We start from the raw sequence: 22,798 nt of genomic DNA, 5'->3' as shown, positions 1-22,798 counted from the left end.
TGCATCAAGAGATTCATGCAAAGAGTCACTGACCAAGATTTTTGGCCTCTTGTGGTATTTGCACTTTGAATATGACATTAGAGCAATTTAATTGTCCTGGACCGAGAACTCCATCAACCTCTGCTGCCTATAGATTGTAACAGGGAGTGGCGCAAACACTTTATTCAGAGCCTTCAGGTTTCCTCCCAGTGTGATTTAGTTTTCTCTGCATTTGCTCTGATGCAGTCTAATGCTGTTTTAAATATTTCACTGTCCACTAGAATGTGTTCAAATTTGTGTGCCTAATGTTAGACTTAAGTGGCCTGATTTCCTGAAATACTGACACCACAGCTTCCACTTTTAATAAGAAGCTTCTATCCAATCACATGGGTCAATTTGCACAACAGGGTCTTGACCTGGTTGAAGCCTTCTAGGGGCTATAACTGAAGTTTAAGCAACCAAATTGAGGAAGAATTGAGAAAGAATTCTGCTTTATGTGGTATTTTGGTTATAATAAACTAACTAGACTACTGGCCTGAGTAAGAGGAGCGGGAGTTGCTCCATAAACTGAATGAATGGGATTTAGATATTGCATTTCCAGTCATAAAAGTGGCACTTGTCTTATATTTACATACTGAGAGGAGAGTCTCTTAGTAGACAGTCCATGCAGCCATAGAAGAATAAGACATGTTCCCGTTTACCTCTTGCATCATCAATTAAATTAGCTAAATTCTGATGCTGATCACAGGCCCCTTGTCATGCTGCCAGTTAAAATAAATGTAAGCTTAAATAGTAAATTGAGCGCATTGATTATAAAAGACATGGAAATAGGATAAAAGAGTAAGAGCCTAATGACATCTGTTAATTTTCAGAGTATAACTGCACTTCAGAATAAAAGAAAAATTAGTATGGCTTAATAGATTTAATAGATTTCTCTACATAATTTGTACTGTTCTTCCATTATGTTCTCTGATCCCTTAATCCCAGGAATCCATATATGTTATATTATATACTCAGTGGTTTGAGCATTGGCCTGCTAAACCCAAGGTTGTGAGTTCAATCCTTGAGGGGGCCATTTAGGGATCTGGGGCAAAAATCTGTCAGGGATGGTACTTGATCCTGCTGTGAAGGCAGGGGACTGGACTCCCTTCCAGTTCTATGAGATAGGTATATCTCCATATAATAATAATAATCCAGAGACATGTTTCTGCCTCCAGAAGAAAGTGATGCCCTCTTTGAATCCAAGATGCCCTATGGGTATCTACTTAATTTCTATTCAGAGAACACTTACCACCACCAGAAACATTTGTTTAACATTTAGGCAACATCCAGGGTTTTGATTAAGTGATCTCCCCACCACTCAAGGTCTTAATAACATTAGCTGTTACAAAAACTGACACGGGATTTCAAGATTCAACTAATGGTCAAGTACAGACCAACATATCCTGAATGAGCTATTGCACACTAAACTAAACAGCTTGTGATGCCTGGTGAGCACTGTGACAAGGCAAGGCATCACCCACATTTAGGCACCCAAGGGTGGGATTTTTAAAACCACTTACGTGAGAGAGATTTGTGCTTTAAGTCACTTCAAGGTGATGAGTATAGCTTGTTGAAATAGGTCAGCATTTTTAACTTGGAGAAATTCAATATATCAGAAAATGGTGCAGACTATAAACGTAGCATGGGCTTTTATTCCCCTATTTCGTGTTCAAACTTGCGTTCACACTATGGACTTGCCTTTTTCAGCATATAAACATTTTGAGTATGAAACATCTTGGCAGAAATAATCAACGAACAATCTGAAATTCTATCACCAACTAAGAAACCAATTGAACAAACTAGTACGAGACATCCAGTTTAGCAATTTAAACCCATAAAATGGTAAAATAGTGAAGGAGTACTAACAGGTAAGTCAAGCTCATTTAAAAAATAAATCTTGTTTTAAATAATGATTTCTATCCACCCTGTCTGGAAACTGAACCAATAACTGCAAAGAACTCTAAAATCAAAGGGCAACTAAGTCATGCTCAAGTGTTGATGACTTCAGAAGACAGAGTTTCAACTTCAACTTGAAAGCAACAGTAGTACAAGTTCAATTGCCAGCAAAAATACTACTTTAAGGGGAATCTAAATATACATAAGGGTTTGCCTTCACGCAATGTGAGTTCTCAATGTAAACCTTGCATTTCTTATGTAGTTGGGTTTTGTGACAAAGCTTGTCTATTTAAAGAAAAACCTAAAATAGTTTCTGTAAGAAGAAAGGCAGGGGAAGTAGTTTGATGAAAAATATGCAAGGTTTTGTCTTACCATGGTAACTTCTTGAGTAATGGAGCCTTTAATATTCATTTTACATTGTTCCTGCTTCTCTACTGGCCAGCGCAGTCTGTTCCACAGAAGTCGTACCTTCTCCTTCAGAGCCTCCCGTGTTGAGATTACAGATTCTTTCTTCAACTGCAACTACAATGCACATAGTATGACAGCATAAGGTAAACTTACTTCAGAGAGGATAGCACCTTAATGTAGAAGAATGCTGAGAAATTACAGTATAGTAGCAAGGTGAACCAACCCACAATTATTCGGTAGGAGGAGAAATAATGTACAAGCTCTAGTAAAGATATGGAAAAAGGAAGAAAGCTTGTTCTTACAGCATTACAGTGAGGACACTAAGTATGTGGGATCTGTACAGTTAAGTATGGGTCACTATTTTGATGCACGCTGTATACGCTTTAAAAAATATATTATGGTAATATCCAAAGGTCTAGTTCATTCCTGATGTAAGCCATGAGAAAGACATCTTTAACTCATCAATACAAGCAGAAATCAAGAGTTTCCAGTAACCCTGCAAATTATCATTGCTTGATGTTACTAATAGCAACTGCCACTCAAAGTTTATGGTACATTGTCAAAACAGTCATATCCTTCCCTTCTGGCTGATGCTTATCAGGACATGCCTGAAGACTGAAGTTTATGATATTAAATGAATTTATTGCTGGTGAAGCGTTAGACATAGCATTGGAAGCTCAAACAAAATTGTTAAAGAGTGGATAGTGCAGAGGTGGGCAAACTACGGCCCGCGGGCCACATCCGGCCCGCGTGACCGTCCTGCCTAGCCCTTGAGCTCCCGGACAGGGAGGCTAGCCCCCAGCCCCTCCCCTGCTGTCTCCCCTCCTCCTGCAGCCTCAGCTCGCCATGCCGCCAGCGCTCTGGGCAGTGGGGCTGCGAGCTCCAGCCGGGCAGCGCGGCTGTCAGTCCTGCTGCTCGGAGCGGCATGGTAAGGGGACAGAGAGCAGGGGGAGGTTGGATGGGGCAGAGGTTCTGGGGGGGACGGGGACGGTCAGGGGACAGGGAACGGGGGGGTTGGATAGGCGTGGAAGTCCCGGGGGGCCTGTCAGGGGACGGGGCAGTCAGGGGACAGGGAGAAAGGGGGGTTGGATGGGCCGGGGGTCTTGAGGGGGGCAGTAAGTGAGAGGGGGATGGATAGGGAGAGGGGGCCAGGCTGTTTGGAGAGGCACAGCCTTCCCTACCCAGCCCTCCATACAGTTTTGGAACCCTGATGTGGCCCTCAGGCCAAAACGTTTGCCCACCCCTGGGACAGTGGAAGCTTTCAAGCTGGCCTATTATCATGCAACAACAAATAGGAGAATTCATTTCTAGGACTGCATGTATACCAGGGCCTTAAAATATTCCCACCAACTCAGCTGCATTAACATTATCAATCCCACCAGTGCTAACAGACAAGGTTCCAGCAGCTTCAAGTGTTTTATGGAACAGCATGAGTTAGCAAACTGTTGCAGAACAGGTTTATTTGATAGAGTACTTAATTAAGACCTTCTATTTCCAATCTAAAGGCATTGCGCATATACTGCCAATGGCTTATTTAGGATCAATTCTGAGGTTAACAGAAGAGAACAAAGAACAAGGAAGTCAAGACACACTGAAAGACTTTAGCATTTAATTGTCTTGAAACATGTGGCTTGTGTGCTTATCATAAAACAGATACCACCATATATGCTATTTGGACATTAGTTATTCAATATAGCTATCTTTAAGAAGGGGCCTTGAGTTCCTGCGTATTTGGTTCTTGGTCTAGAAAAAGATCATAAGAAGTTCTTGCAGTTTTGTTCAGAATTGAGAAGAGGCAAACTGAACTGAATAAAGGGAAGCATGGTGCTACCTTTTCCTCCCCTGAATCCCCAAAGCACTCAAAAGAGTGTGAATAGGAGTGCTAGAAAAAACTAGTCAATCTACTCTGCTGCAGCTTCTCAGAAGCCTGATGGCTGCCTCATATATGCAAAGAAGAAGGGGGAAAATAGGCACTCTCTCTGCTCCCCTGGCCTTGCTCGAGCCCTAAGGGAGCACCAAGCACAGGATGACAATCCTGTCCATACAGCCACAAAGAGGAGGAGGGGAGACACTGATGAAAACTAACATTAATCCTGGCCAGAGAGAACCTGAATTTTCATAGAAGACAAAAAATTCATTGCCTGGCAGGAGATGCCCAATGGCCTGCAATGGGAAGAGGACCAGTTGTCTGGCAGCTGGGAGGGAGACTGGAGCAGGGGAGCTGATCATCAGTTATCTAAGAAGAAAAGCTTAATTGGCTGGGAGAGGAAGAGGCTAAGAATGAATTGTCTAGGAGACAAGGAAAGAGTAAACCGGGGCAAAACTTTGATTACAGAGGATGGATTGGCTGGAATGGGGGGAAGGCAAATGATAGACTGATGGAGATGAGAGTGGATTGGTGGGAAGATGACAGATTGTGCTTTTCGTAGAGGGCTGAGGGAAGCACAACAACAATTAGTGGGCCTTGGACGTGCAGAGAATTGACCGAAAGCCACGGTTGCAGAGTAAAGGACTGGACTGTAGACAAGCAAGAGCCAGATTTGAAAATCTTTGGGACAAAACAGAGGTTATGATCAGGAAAACAGAACATAGGATATAGAAAGGCATGGAGTGAAGAGAAGAAAGGAGAGTAATCAGGGAACAGGAGCAGAAGAGGACAAAAGGAAAATAACGTAACATGGAGCAGGTGAGTGTTACAAGTGAGGGCCAGGAGTAAAAACTGGGTGTTTTTTCACCTTCTATTGAGGCATCTAGATCTGACCACTGCCAGACAAAATACTAGACACAATGGATTACTACTGCTCTTGCATAGCAATTCCTATGTTCTTAAGGATGTAGGAAGTATTATAATGGCAATGCTTATACAGCCTAATTATAGGTGTCAGTGTTACAAACAGTTACTATATTTTCTTTTAGGCACTTAAAAATCTAACCTTATTAACAAGTGTTTGAAGAGCTTCAATGTTCTTATTAGTAAGACAAAAAGGTTCCTCATCATCAGAGAGCGCCTCTTTTTCAAGAGTAGAATCAGGTGTGTGCCCAATCTCTTCATTATACTGCCTGATTTCGTTTCTCAGTTTGAGAAAAACTTCCAGACGTTGTTTCTATTGAAAAATTAAAACAAGCATTTTATATACAATTGCTTAGAATATTGTCTCATACTGAGGCTCTGTAGGTTAAGATACCATGTCAAGACGATAGCGAAGGTAGTATGATTTTGCTAGTTCAGGTAATTCCATTTTCTGTGTATGGATTGATAGCTTTGTAACTATACTGTACAAAAACTATCTAAAACTTAAAAGCACTGCACAGAAGCTGAAGTGTACGCCATCATCCAAGTACTATCTGCTAATCACAAAGGGAGAAAAGGGAACTCAGTTCATAGGAACAGCATTTAAAATTTTAGTCTTAGGCTTGGTCTACACTTACCCCCCAAGTCGAAGTAAGGTACGCAAATTCAGCTACGTGAATAACGTAGCTGAATTCGACATACCTTACTTCGAACTTACCACAGTTCAGACGCGGTCCACACGCGGCAGGCAGGCTCCCCGTCGACTCCGCGGTACTCCTCTCATTGAGCTGGAGTACCGCAGTCGACGGGGATCACTTCCTGGTTCGATTTATCGCGTCCAGACCAGACGCGATAAATCGAACTCGGAACTTCGATCCCCAGCCGCTGAACTAGCGCGGCAGTGTAGACCAGCCCTTAGACAATGTGAAGTTGTACGTCATACAAAAATTTTAAAATTTCATCACTATTATTTTCCATAATAACTTTTAAAGAACTCCTTAAACAGGGTGAGATGTCTCAGCTATATAATGCCTTTAAATATATATGGATAATCAGGCCATAATAGGATTTAATTAAACTGGATTAAAAAATCAGTATTAAACTAAATACTGTAGTATTAGCAAAAAGAACAGGAGTACTTGTGGCACCTTAGAGACTAACACATTTATTTGAGCATAAGCTTTCGTGGGCTACAGCTATACTTGGTGATCAGACAACACACTGCAACTAGCATTCTTTTCCAGTTAAAATGCAGAGGTGGAAAACACTTTCCTCTACAGCCCCAAATCACATTTCATTTATTGGATTTTTTTTTCTTTCTTTCTTTTTTTTTTTTTTTTAAAAAAACACCACATACCTTCTCATCTGAACGCATCCGAACATGTTCCTTTAACTCTTCCAGCTGTAAACGACTTGGAATGCTGCCAGTAGGTATATAGTAAGGGGTGACAAAAAGCTCAGCACAGAGCTTTTCATCTTGCTGCTGAAGTTGTTTCAATTCCTCCAGCCTCTCATTTTTTTCTTTGAGTGTAGCGTCTAATGCCAGTCGTAGATCTTTCTCCATCTGAAGGATGGATATACCCTCTTCAGCCTGTAGAGTTTTTGAAGCATGTTTTGTAATCGTAAGGATACATAATGCCTTGTAACAATTGGTTGTGACTTGGCATCAAGAAAAGCCATCAGATACAATCAGTGTGTGATAGACCAAAACTTCAGGGTGTGCTGCTAGAAGGGAAACAGACCTGTACTTCTGTTTGTTGAAGTTACTTACCTTCTTCACATTCTAATTCTTGGGATCTTAGTTGTTTCACCTAAGACTGATAAAATTCCCTTACCCCAGAAGTTTAACCCTTAGGGCAGGTATATAGACAGAGAGACAGTCCCCTACCAGTCCTGGAGTCTGTGCCTATACAAGGAGCCGCATATTAACTTCTGAAGAGCCGCATGTGGCTTCGGAACCACAGGTTGGCCACCCCTATTTTAAGAGAACACCCTGTGTGCAGAATTTACACTCTTTAGGCACTGGGTGGGCTTTAGTGTGCTCTAAGTAGATGTCCAAGGATTTTAACAGAGCATATGCAGGTGAGTCTCCCAGGATGGAGATGTAGGCTGTGACAAGTTGTGGATATATGTGTCAAATTGTGAAACCCATTTTGTTTGGTGAACCTCATTTTGTTTCATGGGCGTCTACTTTATGCTGCAACCTCCTTTATGGATTAGAGCATTTTGAAACGGGTCTGACACCTAGTGAAAAGACAGACACTGTGACAGAGCCTTGTTAAAGGGCAGTCAACATTCAAAGACTCTCTCCAACTGCAACAATGGGTTTTCAACTGGTAGAACCATTGACTTTGACACTGCACAGAAGCCAGTGGGGCGTGGGAGGTAGGCTGAGACTTGGAGCTCCCCTACCAAAGCATATGGGCAAAAGAGGGACAAAGACTATTAGAGAAGCACTCCTCTTAAAACAAAGTGGCCAGACAACCAGCATGTGCAAGACCACCAGGTTAAGGCAGACAGACAGTGCTTCCTAGCCCTAACCTAGGAGTCACAGGAGTGGCAAGATCAGACAAGGAAGGAAGGGAGGCGGTGGCAGCGGCTATGTTCAAATTTGTGTTTTTCAAATAAATCTAACACTAGCATGCTTTAAAAAGTTCACAGGAGTTTCTTAACCAGATACCTAAACCTGTGTTTTTGCCACATTGTCCCTGAAGCCAGAGTTGTGGAGTTTGCAAGACTCTAAGGAAAAAGTGTCTAAGCAATTGGTGGCTCAGGAGATCTGAGGTACTATTTTGGGGTCTAAGGTGGCCAAACTCTGGTATCCCACTGCCTAAGAAGAATGTCAGAATATCAGACATGGGGTCTGCACCTGGGAGTTGCCTGAAACCCCCAGAGCTAGGAAAAGGGACCAATCATTTGGGTCCAGCAGTTGGGTCCACTCACAAGACTGATGGCCATCCAGAGCTACACTGGGCCAGACTGACACAGGCATGGGAACACTGAGCAGAACAGCATCACTAATGTAGAACTCCTTTCTGAACCGAGTCTGCACCACCACATTATACTTAAGACTTGATTTAAATCAGATTAGTCACTGAGAGCACAAGTCACTGCTACCAGGAAAATGACTTCTCATCTAAGAAACAAGCTTACATGGACCAAGGAACTCAAAGGCAACTTTATCAAGTTTGTCAGGACCAACATCCCATGTCGCAGGGGGCTTACTGCAAGAATACACAAGGATTAAGCTCTGTGTGTACCAGACAACATGGAATTACGGAGACTGGTCTTCCTTGGACAAACTCATGACAGCTCACAATGGTTGCTGAACACACCAGATGGAGATCATGTTTAAGTTATACTAAGGCAAGAGAAGGAAGTAGTCTAATATTTTTTGTGCAAGACAAGTAAACGGGTTTGAGGTTATGAAACACGTCCCAGTTCTCTCTCCTGCTTTCCCTGCCCCTCATATTCCTTCACACCTCACAGGGCTCCTCTCTACTTCTGAAACAGTAGGGAGGGGCTGCAATCATTCCTGATATCAACTGGGTATCCTTCCCACTGGGAACAATAGGAGGCAGTGGTCATATTTGCCAAAGGCTTCGTAAGCTTCCTCGTTTTCCTACTGTAGCAAAATGGCAACCATTTTAACTGATGCGGCCTGAGTCCTCACAGTCTTCAGACCACAGTAGCAGTAATTTTTAAATAGGCAATTCATGAATTTCTCTGAAGGGAGAGATTTGATGGCCTCTGCGGCTAGATTAACTGTTTGTTATGATAGACAGAAAAGTGACCCTTACCCTAATATTTTTCTATAAATTACTTGTTTTAGCAGATCTGCTCAGGATTGATCCCTATAGACCCACACTTATAATTTGTTTTTAAAATAGAGGTAGATGTTAGAAACCCTAATGAATTTCTGCTAGAGACCAACTTTAGATTTCTTATGAAAACTGTATGGTGGGGGGGAAGGGGAGGAGGAGGCGACAAACACCAAAAAGAAAAAGAAAAAACCCAAAACGTGTATAGAAAATTCAAGGAGCATAAATATTAACATTGAAATTTTACATCAAAAGACCACCTACATGGTAACATTTGATCCATATTTGAACAGTTTCAAACAGCAAATTTAACCTTGGAGTCAACTAGTAGATTGTGTGTCAGGCATAATAAACTTAGAGCTATCTTACCAGGTAGGGGTCCAGCGACAGTTCATTTCTCAGTGACGTCAATTCCTTTTTACGGCGTTCAATGCTGCTTTCGATTCTTTCCTTTAACTGGCATTCCTCTGTAATCATTTCGTTCAACAGATCCTGCCCAGGAAAGGGTACAAAATAATTATCAATAAGTAGGACAGATCTAACATACTTCACAGTAACCAAGCCCAACACTGGGCCCAGCACTAAACTATCAATATAATTTGTAAATTGCTGTACAACTTCTGGTTAATGTTATGAGACTGGCACAAGGAAAACTGCGGTATCATGAAATGCCTCTATTTCTGTGTAGCCAACATTGCTGACAGGACCTGTATCAGGAACACACCAGACTAAGGGCTTATCTACATTACAGGGACTACAGCAGCATAGCTTTGGCACCATAGCTACGCGAAACAAAGCCTGTAGCATAGATAAAAACTGTGTCTAACAATGGAAGTTTTTCCTATTGCTGTAGGTAATACACCTCCCTAAATGGTGGTAGCTAGGTCAACTGAATCATTCGTCTATCAACCTAGCCACGTCTACACCAGGGGTTAGGTTGGTACAGCTAACATCACGCAGGGTGTGAATTTTTTCACACCCCTAAGCAACGTAGCTAGATCAATCTAAATTTTAAGTGTAGGCCATAACAATGGAGGATCCCTAACTTTAATGTTTGTACTGTGACTAGCCAATAGCTATACTGATAGCTGGAGCCTAGGAGTAGCTACACTTCTGCCTACTTGTTGGGCGGGGGAGGGGAGTGGAAAATTTCCAAAGAGGACAGATAAAGCAAGGGTTAAAAAGGACTATGGGTACACCTACACTATGGTCAGGGAGGTGCAATTGCAGCACATGTAGGCACACCTAAGCTAGCCATGATCGAGCCAGCTGGCTCAAACTAGCCGTGTAGGTGTGGCAGCACATGCTTGCTGCCCTACTACATACCCATGGTTCCAGGCTACCTGGGTTACACTACTGCTTGAAGTGACTTGACTCAGAGCTAGCTCAGCTATGTCTACATGTGCTGCAATCGCATCTCCTGTTTGCAGTGTAGATATACTCTCAGTGGGAAGACTGGGAGAGCCACACAGGAACTTGTGGGCAGGAGAGAGAAGTGTCCATGTTTCAGAACAAACCATGCAGCAGAAGGACCCTGGAGCAGCCCAGACAACTGACCCCAGCCCAAAGAATGCTCTGGAATGGTGAAGAAACTGCAGCAGACAAAGGAATGTAGGTTTTATTTTTGTACAGAACTGTATTTCCTCATGTGAGTAACAGCACTGGCTTTAGAATCCTGTGTAAAGTGTGCATTTGTGTTACACTATTCATATTCCCCTTGAGAAAGTAAACTATGAACCCAGAACATCCCAGAGCAGGAGCTCTGAAAGAGGGTATGTTTAAGCTATGGGGAGAGTCTAGTGGCCAGCACTGGTTCTAGGGACTGGGCAGCAGGTCACACGGTTTCAGCTCTCAGAAGAGAGCAGACAGTGTCTGCACCCCAAGTGTGCCTAGAGGATCCAAGAAAACTGCTGTGCCTGAAGTCCAGTCAGATTCTGGAGGCTTAAGGCAGCTGAGGATTCAGCAGCTGGATTCCTGCACAGTACTCTGGTGAATGGCCAAGAGGTGGCACTTGACTAGAGTTATGACAGTTGTTAAATCATATTTCTTAGACACATGAAAACAATTTGGTGAAAGTCATTATTGCATCTGCAAAAGTGGCCATGCATTTTGAAACTCAATGATGTGCAAAATTAAAGGACATTAAGGGAACATAAGTCTAGATCAGAGGACCCATTTTAATGGGGTTGCCAGGGCTGGCTTTAGACTTGCTGGGGCGCGGGGACAAAGCCGAAGCCCGAGCCCCTGTTCTTGGGGATGAAGCTGAAGTCCAATAGCTTCAGCCCTGGGCAGCAGGGCTCTGGTTACATGCCCTCTGCCCAGGGCTGAAGCCCTTGGGCTTGCCCCCCCCCCACCTACGGTGGTGGGGCTTGGGCTTTGGGCCCCCCAACCCAGGGCGGCAAGCTCAGGCTTCAGTCCCCACTCCTGGGGACATGTAGTCATTTTTGTTGTCAAAAGGGGGCCGCGGTGCAATGAAGTTTGAGAACCGTGGGCCTAGATATAGTCAGAAGCTTCATATGGTTAGAAAATAGTCTCAGAGAAAGAAAGAAAGAAAGAAAGAAAGAAAGAAGGTAGCAACCCATAGAAAATAGTCCTTGAGGATTGTTACCTTGCCTCTCAGGCTCTATTTTCTATGCACATTAAGGTTTTGACAAAACCTAGAGCTATGTTCCCTTAATGTTGCTAGATTCTGCACATCGAGTTTCAAGTTTCCACTTTTGCAGACGCTATAATGACTTTCATCAAATTCACTTCATCTGTTTCCTCATTTATAACATGGGGATAATTCTAACCTCCTCTGTAAAGCACTTCAATATCAACTGATAAAAAGCTTTTATAAAAGCGAGAAATGATTAGATATTTCATAGAAGAAGAATCATAGAATATCAGGGTTGGAAGGAACCTCAGGAGGTCATCTAGTCCAACCCCCTGCTCAAAGCATGACCAATCCCCAGACAGATTTTTACCCCAGTTCCCTACATGGCCCCCTCAATGATTGAACTCACAACCGTGGGTTTAGGAGGCCAATGCTCAAACCACTGAGCTATCCTTTTTATCATTTACAGCCATCAACCAATTGCCATTTATGTAGACTGTCACAGCAATGCACCATTTTAGTTATTTTCATTTTAAAAGACCTATCTTCAACACTAAGTCCCCCCACCGACCCCAGTCTAACAGGTTGACTTCATTAGTAATAGACTTCATTGCTAGGAATGGAAGGGACCTCAGTAGGTCATGTAGTCCAGTCCACTGCGCTCAAGGCAGGACCAAGTAATAACTAGACCATTCCTGACACGTTTGTCTAAACTGTTCTCAAAGACCTCCAATATCAGAGATTCCACAATCTCCCTAGGCAATTTATTCCAGTGCTTAACCACTCTAATAGTTAGGAAGTTTTTCCTAATATCCAACCTAAACCTCCCTTGCTGCAATTTAAGACCTCGGCTTTTTGTCCTATTCTCAGAGGTTAAAGAAAACAATTTTTCACTCTCCTCCTTGTAACAACCTTTGATGTACTTGAAAACTGTTATAGCCTCCCTCAGTCTTCTTTTCTCCAGACTAAACAAACCCAACTTTTTCAGTCTTCCCTCATATGTCATGTCTTCTAGACCTTTAATTATTTTTGTTGCTCTCCTATGGACAAATTGGAGAAAGTCCAGATCTTTCCTGAAATGTGGCACCCAAAACTGGACACAATACTCCAACTGAGGCATAATCAGCATGGAGTAGAGTAAAAGATTTCTCATGTCTTGCTTACAACAACACTCCTGCTGATACATCCCAGTTAATTAATTAATGCCCCAGGAGAGGAGCTACGTTCCAAAGGTTCTGGAAATGCACAAGAGAACCTGAGAAAATGTCAGTGAAATGATCTGATTAGGTTAAGTGTTTAGGAAAGTGCTGAAGACATGTTAAGGAGAACTCAATGTTTCCATTTTGAACTTCGTTGTCAGTGACTTGTTTTAAGTTGTTCAAATTCAGATCATTCTGACGACTTCCAACCATTTGTAGATCAGGAATGAAGTGGAATAGATCCCTAGGAATCTTTCAAAGCTTGCTACCTCAGACTGCCAAACCACTAAGCCGCAAATAGGCTCTGTTTTACCATGTTCATGGAAACAGAAGAATAAATCAGCTGTAGGAGATTCTGCAGGATTCTGTTGTACAGCACTTGCTGCCTATATCCATCACCAGTTGATCCAGAAAGTTGGGAGCTACTTTGCATATGATCTCTGGGGCAATATAGGACTAGCTACTGGAATACAGCTACAACTGGCTGCTGAAGCACAACTGGAGCCTGCAGATGGCTGGATCAATACATGTTGGGTGTTTATATGGATGAGGACACCCACAATTACAAGACAGGATTAAACAGAAAGTGTTAGGAAGCAATATATCCTCAGGTTTAAGGGAATTAGCCAGCCTCTGAGGGGCGTAATCAATTAAGTTGCCATAGGCCACGTATTCTATAATTGCCCATTTTGGGATTTCTAGCACCTTACTCTGATGCATCTGGTAACAGCTGTTGTTAGGCATGACACTAGTCCTGTGGACCACCAGCCCAACCCAGTATTTTAATCCTTGTTGTCATGTCTAACATTGGGTTGGGAAACTAGTCGAAGTAAGGGCCATGTGTTTCCATGTCATGTGTGATCTTAAGCACTACAAAGTACCTTAGCAGTGGTGAGAAGGTATGCATATCAAGCATCTCTTATGAAGTTCGGTCTTATTTTTATTTCACTAGAATTTGGGCAGTTGGCTTTGCCTACTTGAGAGATTTATTATCCATTTATGAAATCTGACCTAATGCACATTTTGCCAATTCACGCCTAAGAGACCCTTGAAAAAGTCAAATGGTCTTTTCTTAGTTCCTTTGTAAAGATATAAATAGCTTCTTAGGGGACTACATATGGCATATTTCACTTTAGAGGCATTTAAGTGGTTTAAATCCAAGACAACTGACTCTCTGATCTCTTATAGGAAAGTCAATTAAAATTTGGGATTTATCCTGTATGCAGGAGCCCTTACATAATGAGTTAATGAAGTTTCAAAATTTTAGATGGAAATGTAAATGGTCACAACCTATTACAAGCAACTCTAAGGTTAGTACCTCATTTGAAAGGAGAGATTATTCAATAATTCTCAAATCCTTACTTAAATACAAACAGCGCTATTTTCTTCTGGGTGCATTTGGTATTGGCTATTGAAGTGCATTATAAAAACAGAGTAGGCACTTTGGATCAAGGATGGTCTTTGCCATACAGTACCTAGCACAATGGGGTCCTGGTCCATGACTGAGGCTCCTGCAGTATAGATAATAAATTCCATATAAGCATCCTGTTAGTAACTATGGTTACTAAGAAGGGTGTGATCTGGGTGAACAAACGTGGGCATCAACGTTTAGTTTTGTAGCCTGAACTTAAGTTACCATGAGTCACAAGGGAGAGGAGTTCACCAACTCAGCATGGATCCCTATCCCTCCCCATCATGATCATGCAAGATCACTATGGTAGTTACTTAACATGCAGCTTTGGTATTCTTGACTGCAGGCGGCCTCTGCTTAGCTACACAAATGAGGTATCAATACTCTCCAGCTGCCCCATCTCATTTTCTGATCATTTGGCACAGAGTCTGTAACTCTGCTACCTCTATTCCAGTCTCTCAGAAAGGCTGTTGTAGCAGTGAACTCCTCTCATAGTAAAGACCAAACCTTCCTCCTATGTGGATGGAGAGCAGGTGATTACCACGCATTCAGGAAACCTATATGTATTATTTTTCTTCTGGGAGCATCTATAAGACATCATATTGCCGATAGTTAGCTAGCAAGACACAGCTACTCTTAGTATCTCTGCTTGATCACTATACAGCCCCTGCTCTCTCTTCCTACTACTCCTGAGGGCATTCTGTGCCAAAAAAATAAAAATTCTGCACACAGTATTTTAAAATTCTGCAAATTTTATTTGTCAAATAAATGTGAGGCTCCAGCATGGCAGTGAGGAGCACAGGCCACTGGCTGCACAGGTGAGAGATCACTGTGCAGGTTCCCCCTGGGACACGGACTCAGCGATGAGGCTGCACCCAACCCTGACACAGTGCAAGGACCAAGCCTGGCCCAGAAACACCCCAGGGCCCTGCCCCTCTGTGCCAGGTGCACCAGGTGTGGGCAAGCAGGTTCAACAAGACAGGATCCAAGTGTGGGGGGATCCAGGTGTGGGTTGAGAGGGTTCTGTGTGGGGCAATCTGGGTGTGGGTGGCTCAGTGTGAGATCCAGGTGCGGGGGGGAGATCCAGATGCACAGGAGCTTGTTGGGGGGGATCTGGGTGCAACAGTAATGGACTCTGCAGGGGGTCCAGGTGAAGGTAGTTGGTGCTCAGCCAAAGAGGTGTTGGGGGGGGCAGGGATAGAGCTCGGCAGGGGGGTCTGGGTGTGGGGAGCTCAGTGGTGGGATCCAGATGCTGGGGGAGTGGGGCAAGGATCAGGTGCAGCTGGTTGGGGCTCGGTAGGGTGGGGATCCATGTGTAGGTGGCTCAGGGTGGTCCAGGTGCAGGGGGAGTGGGGCTTATCGGGTGGGGTCTGGGTATGAGGGGATCTGGTTGCACAGAGGTTGGGTGGATGGGGGAAGCAGCTCCCTGTACAGCAATCCCTCCCCCTGCACCTGAGGAGCGATGGGTGCAGGAAGCACAGGCGCCTGGGGGGTGAGAGAGAGTTTGCAGAGCTTCCTAAAGCCAGGGGAGAAATCTGGGAGTGGGTATGATAGCCCCAGAAGATGTGAAGGGGAAGTCCCATCCTCCCCAGCCCAACCAGAACTAGCAGCTGAGCCCAGCGCAGGGTAGGAGCCACTCGCCAGGTCTTCCCCAGTCCTGCCCCTTGCCTCACAGTGATTCACCTCTCTGCCGGCTGCCCTGGGCACCTAAAATATACTGCTGGGGAGGGTCACATGACCGCTCTTGTGGCTTCCTTTTGCTTCCCCATCAGAAAGTCATTATTCTGCAGGGAAGCAAAGAAATCTGTGGGGGACATAAATTCTAAGCATGCGCAGTGGCACAGAATTCCCCCAGGAGTCTCATATTTAGCCTCTAGGTACCCAAGTAAGCAACCCAACAACACTGAACAAGTGAAATCATGAAGAAGCACACAAATGTTTAGTATATCTAGCACATAAATACCTTGCCATGCCAGCTACAACAGTGCCATGCAAACACCTGTTCTCACTTTCAGGTAACATTGTAAATAAGAAGTGGGCAGCATTATCTCCTGTAATTGTAAACAAACTTGTTTGTCTTAGCGATTGGCTGAACAAGTAGTAGGACTAAGTGGACTTGTAGGCTCTGAAGTTTTATATTGTTTTGGAGTGCAGTTATGTAAAAAAAATAATTCTACATTTGTAAGTTGCACTTTCATGATTAAAAGATTGCACTACAGTACATGTAGGAGGAGCTGAAAAATACTATTTTGTTCATTTTACAGTGCAAATATTTGTAATAAAAATAGTATAAAGTGAACACAACACTGTATTCTGTGTTGTGATTGAAATCATTTAAAAATGTAGGAAAAACATACAAAATATTTCTAATCATTTAATTGGTATTCTATTATTGTTTAACAGTGCAATTAAAACTGATTAATCATGACTTGTAATCTAGTTAATTTGTTTTGCATTAATCACTTGCATTAATTCCAATTGGCAGCCCTAATCAGAATCCATTTATATAATGGGATACTTGAGCACTCTTAGCAGTTCCTCGTTCGTGGTAGCACATGCTACTATTCCAAGCTTCTCAGATTCAATTTCTGTTTGTGTATTAGTGAAAGGAAGCTACTTGAAATATAACTCTGCTCTAAAAAAGTAACCCCAAGAAAAATCAGATAAAACAGTATGGTGAGCATGAAAGAAGGTGTTTTAGCTTGGATATTTTCTAAATAGTAGAATACAGAGCAACATTTTATGCAGTTTGAGAGAAGCAGTAGAGATCTTTAATTCACATGAAAATGAGGAACATGACCGTTTTTAAGAGACTCTTCTTAGTTACTGATCCTTGCAGCACGTTTTCACTCCTGCCTCCATACACCTAGACACTAGTTGCAAAGTTCAACGTTAATTGTTGCGAGGAAAACAAAAAACTGCATGCCTGATGTTCCAGCATTTGTTATGTGACTCATGTATAATCCTTCCAGTTTTGAGTACCACTTCACAAACTCCACAATCTATGTATTTCAGTGTATACATATGTTTATATATGCTTAACTTCAGTAAACCCCACCCCCAAAGCTTATCAGAGGTATGGTATTTTTGTCTTCCATGAACTGTAAGATTGTGACCCAACAGGTCTGTTCTGTCTCCATCATCAATGGAATTATAAGTCAAATCAATAATGCAGAGAATAAGATTAACTACCAATAGCATGAGCCTTCTCTCCAATACAGGATCCTAATAAGTTTCACTACTACTTTTCAGAAGTTGAGGGACAATGCTGCAGGATCATCTTGCCTGAAAGAAGAGCAACATGAAAGCAGACACCCAATGGAACGTTTGAATGTAAAAGATTTGGAGCAAGTTTAGTGTTCTCCTGCTTAACTAGAAGGCAGTCATTTTAATTCACTTAAAAAAAAAAGAAAAACTAATGGATATCTATATACACACACGCCTCTCCTTCTACACTGCCCATATGTTCCAAACTAGTTTGTCCCTTCCCTCCACTATACCCATTACATAGTTGCTCCATATCTGAAGACTAATTGCATCCCAGACAGGGAGACAGTGGCCTCGAGACATCTCTACATCTTACAAATAGAGAAAGGGAAAACTTTAGGCTTAAGCTCATCTCCTCAGCTTGCAGGATTGCAAGAGCTATTTACTTCAGCCTGGTCCAGTACCTAACTTCAGACTATCAATTAAACTGATATCCAGTGGGCTTCTAAGTGAGATACAACCCTCCATCCTGGTTACCAATAGACTGGATAAAATGTCAGTGTAGTCAGATGAGCTCAGAGAAAGTCATGAGGCATTTGCTCGGATTATTCTAATCTATGGGGACACAATATAGCTACAACCTGGCAGAACTTCTGCACTCAATGCACTAGAACAGTACAGTATTTTAAAAGGATACTAATTATTGTTACAAAATTATATCAAAGCCAATAGGACGAGGCACTTAAATTACAGGTGTTGAAGTCACACATTGACCTTCAGCATTTTCTGGTCCTCAAGCTTTACCATCTGTTCTGTGGCTAATCTGTTCAGACACACTTAGCTAAGAAAAATCATCAATATTAATCGCATGTTTAAGTCAGAGGTATATAGGCATCCATTGCTTTTTATGAAGGGCTCTCTTAATCTAATCATTAGTGACCTACCCTTCAATTCTAATCCTTCCCAATCTCTTTGAGCTCTTTAAGTCTAGCCAGCAATATCTGGTTTGTTTGCTTTAACAGGACAACTGGATGGTTTGTCAAGTATTGTGAACATTCACTTGATTTACAAGTAGCTCCCAAATGGAAATAAACTGTTTCAGTCTATGGGTCCTTTACTTTAGGATGCATGTAATCTTATAAGTCAAAACTGTCTGCTAGTGTGCTTCAGGGTAGCTTTGGCACAAGACAGCCTCAGTAATTGTACATGCTACCAATTCCCTAAGATACCTACATCCAATTTACGAGCCCCAGTTCTCAAATGGCATGTTCCTGGTCTACTTGGTCCATGGTTGACTCAAAAAAAGAAGCTACTGCAACATCTGACCCTGCACCTATCTTGTTACTTATTTAAACTTGTTTGCAAGCCTGGGGTCTGTAAGATTTAATCACTTTTCCTAAGTGCCTCTCTAGATCTTGCACAGGTCTAAATCTTTCATTTGTGCTGTATTTTTAATAAATTTTAAAGGCCAATGCCTCTAAGCTCAGGACATGACTAGTCTTCAAGTAATAAGCCCGTATGAACCAAATCTTGCACCAAGATTTTACCTAAATTAAGAAACTGAGTAAAGAAAACGGTACATCTGTGTAGTTCAAACTAGTTAGCCTGGACACATTTTTTGTTGACCTAAGTGTCATCATGATCAGAAGAAACAGTAAAAATGATCACTACCCGATCAGCAAAGCAGCTCCCTATGTGTATTTAGATTCAATGTACTGACCACCAACTAATTTATTGCTCCTTCCATCACTGCAGAGCTAGTATACTTACATAGATGTAGTGAATTCCATGGTACAGAGCTGGCTGAATCCCCATAGGGGACAATCTGTTGTAACTGGACCCAACCGTTGGATCCCACATGTTTCTGAAGCTGGGTCTAAGTGTGTGGAAGCTGCCATTTCCATCTCTAGCCTCTAGGGTACTTCCGGGTGCAGATCTGTCAGGGCCACTTCCTTGGGTTGTAGGACTCCACAGTCCAACTCCTCTAGCTCCTAAGACCTCTAGCCCATTTTTGATTTGGCACCTGTTGCACTACTTCATACATTTAGAATGGCCATCCTTATGGGGTATACCAAGCTTACATTCCTTTTCCAACCAACAACTTCTAAGGTTTCATTCTGGAAAGCTAGGATAACACTACAAAACAGACTGATGATGTATGAAGCTTGGTGTCGGCTCAAATCTCTATACTAATGTGAAGAGGCAAAAACTTAGGTGCTTAGTACAATTCAGTTTTAGCGCATCACTAACTACCATGTACAAGAGTGTTGGAATGAAGGAAAATGTGTGCTTTGTAGTTTAAGTAAAACAAAAGTCAGTTAGCCATTGTGGGAAGTCTGTAAGAAAAAAATATGTAACTGGCAAGATAAGTTGTAAAAATGCCGAACTCAATGTAGCTCATAAGAGAAAAGAAGTTTCTAGTTATCAGAGCCGATTCTAATAGACAAAGAAAAGTTGATCCCTGACACGCCAATGCTATCTTGAAGAAAAGGGCTCAGTCATAACTCTTGTCTATGCCAAGCAGAAGCGTTCCCAACCCGAAATTAGTTTTTAGCTGAAGTCAGGAATTGGCAATCACTTGTTTGTTAAAGGGTATAAAAAAGTGAACTCTTGGGGGTTCATTACTAATATCTGTCTGACCAAGTTAGAGTAAACTAACATAGGCCTAAGCACCCCTGGATTTAGTCCATTTGTGTCTTAATTAAATGCTTATGAACATCTGTTACTGGTTGGATGTAGTAACTGCTTGTTATGTAGGCTTTTTAGACATGTTTAGAGCAATTGCATAAATATAATTTGGTCTTTGGATTTAATAAAGGAATTTATGATCAAATTGGTGTCATGGTGGTATCCTGTACCAATAATTATTCCAACAAAAAAGTATAGTTTTAAAGATACCTGGAAGTTACTGTTCTAACCCTGTTCACAGTTGCTCAGCCTTCTAAAGCCTTTATCTTTCAATCTGAAGTTTTTCATGCATAGTCTGAACAAAACTTTTCCAGGCACAATACATGAGAAAAAACTTTTACCAACTTAAGTGTTGAAATGGCCAAGTAGAGTTGAAATTCTGCATAGAGTAGAGTGATTTTGAGTGTGCTGATAAAGAATTATTTTATTTGACCAAGTTGCAACCCATTTAAAATTACTCTGTGCATGCACAGCTAAGGTGGCCAAACAGGACATGCATGTGACAAATCATAGAAGATTAGGGTTGGAAGAGACCTCAGGAGGTCACCTATTCCAACCCTCTGCTCAAAGCAGGACCAACCCCAACTAAATCATCCCAGCCAGGGCTTTGTCAAACCAGGCCTTAAAAAGCTCTAAGGATGGAGATTCCACCACCTTCCTAGGTAACCCATTCCAGTGCTTCACCACCCTCCTAGTGAAATAGTTTTTCCGAATATCCAACCTAGACCTCCCCCACTGCAACTTGAGACCATTGCTGCTTGTTCTGTCAAATCTTCCTTTGCTGGGAGAATTTGAGAGAAAATATTCCTAATGGGAGAGTCCTGTCTCATTGATTGTTTATTTTCTAAGGCAAGAGCTGCAGGGCTAGTGAGGTTTGGAGAGGGGTGAGGAGAGAGAAGGATCTAATATGGTAAGAAATGGCCTTGGAAAGTGTGTAGGACACAGTGCTCTGCTTCTATCTAGCAGAACAGAAATTCTAGAATGCAAAACTTTATTTTCAAAAGAGTTCATCTAAAAACTACATTGGAAATATCCCAGTTGCAAAGTGAAGCACTCAAAGGTGTGAAAATGGTATTTATATGGCCCTCCTTACTGTAGTATTTATAACCTTCTTCTCACAGGACCACTAGGAGATAAGGAAGTACGGTTATATCCATGTCAATGACACAAAAAAGCCCTTAGGGGAAACGTACAGGTCACACAAGGAGTCTGTGACAGAACAGGGAATTAAACCCAAACCTCCCAGGTGGGATGCTAGGGACTTACCCTTCCACTACTGCCTCTGCACAGGGGGTTGGGAGTTGAGGCTACATACAAAGCTGCAGCTCTGGCATTCTCTGGCTTGCGTGCTGGACAGAGCAGGATGGGCAGGAGTTCCCAGGAAAGTGCATCGAGCAGCAGGTGGGCACCACTGCTTAAAGTGGGCCAGGTTGCAAACCAGGAAATAATATTTTTGAGAAGGGAGATAGGTCACTGACAGGCACATGATTTTAGTGCCAGCTCTGTATGGCTGCTTTCCCCACTTGCCCACCTCCTGGAGAAAAGAAGACGGGTAGGGCTGGTGCAGGAAGGAGGCAGAGTCCCTCAGGATGGGACCCTCATTCTCACAGGAAGCAAGAGAAAGAGCCCAGCAACTCAGCCCCTCCTGTTACCCCACCCCATTGTGAGCACTGGGTCTGTTCCTCTGCAACAGCCCGTCTGGGAAGGAGGAGGAGGAGAGGGGACCCAGCTGCAGCCCCCACAAGCAGTGACGAACCCCAGGAGGAGGCAACAGGGGTGAGGCTGAGCAGAGCCCATGGAGGAGGAAACGAGGAGGGGGCAGGATTGTTGCTAAGCAGGGGAAATGGACAGGGGTGAGGACCCCCCCCCACACACACCCCCACGCACACACTCACACCCCCACACCCCGCCTCACCTCGATGTGCTGCTTGACGGCCTGCATGCGCTCCAGCTGCATCTCCTCCTTGATGCCGATCTGGTGCCAGATGTCCAGCAGCTTCCCCAGGGCGTGGTTGACGCTGCTCACCAGGGAGGAGGCCAGGACCTCGCTGAGGAGAAACACCTCGTCAGGCCGGGGAGCGCAGCGTCCGGCTGGAGAAGGGGGGCCGGGGTACGGAGGGAGACATGGGGGTCCCCCCAGCACGGACGGGGGGGCTGAGCAGGAGGCCCGGGGAGCGGTTGTCACCCAGGACAGGCAGCCCCGCTCCCCCTTCCCGGGGGTCCCCTCACTCACCTCTTGCGCGGGGTCCTCAGCATCCTCGCGGGGGGGGGAGTCTCGGCCTCTCGGGCGCGCGGCTGAAGCGGCTCTCTCCCGGCTAACGAACCTAACGGCAGCCCCCGGGATTCAAACCGGCCGCACAACACAGAACCGCGCCTGGATTGGCCAAACACCCAGCCACTCCCAGCTCGTCTCGTGTGGAAATCCTCCCCCCACCCTCCGGGACGCAGCGTGTGACGTACACAGCGGTGCCCGGATGGAAGTCGCCGTTCTATTTTAGCCACGCCCACCATCTATCACACTGGGGAGCAGCCATGACGTTAGGAAGGAAGGCGGGGCGCTAGGGGCAGGGACCAATGGGAATCGAGATCCCTTGTTTTCCTTCTCGAAAAGAACCACGCGGAGGTGGGGTCGTGGGTAGAAGGTCATGTGACTAGGGAGCGGGGGTGGGGGGGGGAATGTGGGGTAGGAAATCTCCGAGGCACTGCGGGATTATGTAGGGTCTCTGGGGAGTATAGTGGGTGTCTATAGGGGATATGGGG

The 22,798-nt window shown here is 43.6% G+C and overlaps 1 protein-coding gene across 2 annotated transcripts in view; it reads right to left on the bottom strand.

The window, feature by feature from the left end:
- The window catches only part of LOC113409438 (protein regulator of cytokinesis 1-like), a 36,228-nt gene extending 13,933 nt beyond the window's left edge, over window positions 1-22,295 (bottom strand). For both annotated transcript variants that reach the window (XM_026663350.1, XM_026663351.1), the window contains exons 1-6: window positions 22,272-22,295; window positions 21,954-22,086; window positions 9,307-9,429; window positions 6,474-6,707; window positions 5,259-5,429; window positions 2,290-2,439 (exon numbers count right to left, since the gene is read on the bottom strand). In XM_026663350.1, the coding sequence (XP_026519135.1) occupies window positions 2,290-2,439; window positions 5,259-5,429; window positions 6,474-6,707; window positions 9,307-9,429; window positions 21,954-22,086; window positions 22,272-22,294 (834 nt within the window). In that variant the 5' untranslated portion in view covers window position 22,295. The remainder of the gene's footprint in view (window positions 1-2,289; window positions 2,440-5,258; window positions 5,430-6,473; window positions 6,708-9,306; window positions 9,430-21,953; window positions 22,087-22,271) is intronic.
- Window positions 22,296-22,798: the final 503 nt, after the last annotated feature.

Source organism: Terrapene carolina, unplaced genomic scaffold (genome assembly GCF_002925995.2).
Source record: "Terrapene carolina triunguis isolate 2854851 unplaced genomic scaffold, T_m_triunguis-2.0 Scaffold33356, whole genome shotgun sequence".
NCBI classification, from domain to species: Eukaryota; Metazoa; Chordata; order Testudines; family Emydidae; genus Terrapene; species Terrapene triunguis.
The sequence above is the reverse complement of the archived record's forward strand: the minus strand, read 5'-3'. Positions and strand labels throughout refer to the sequence as shown.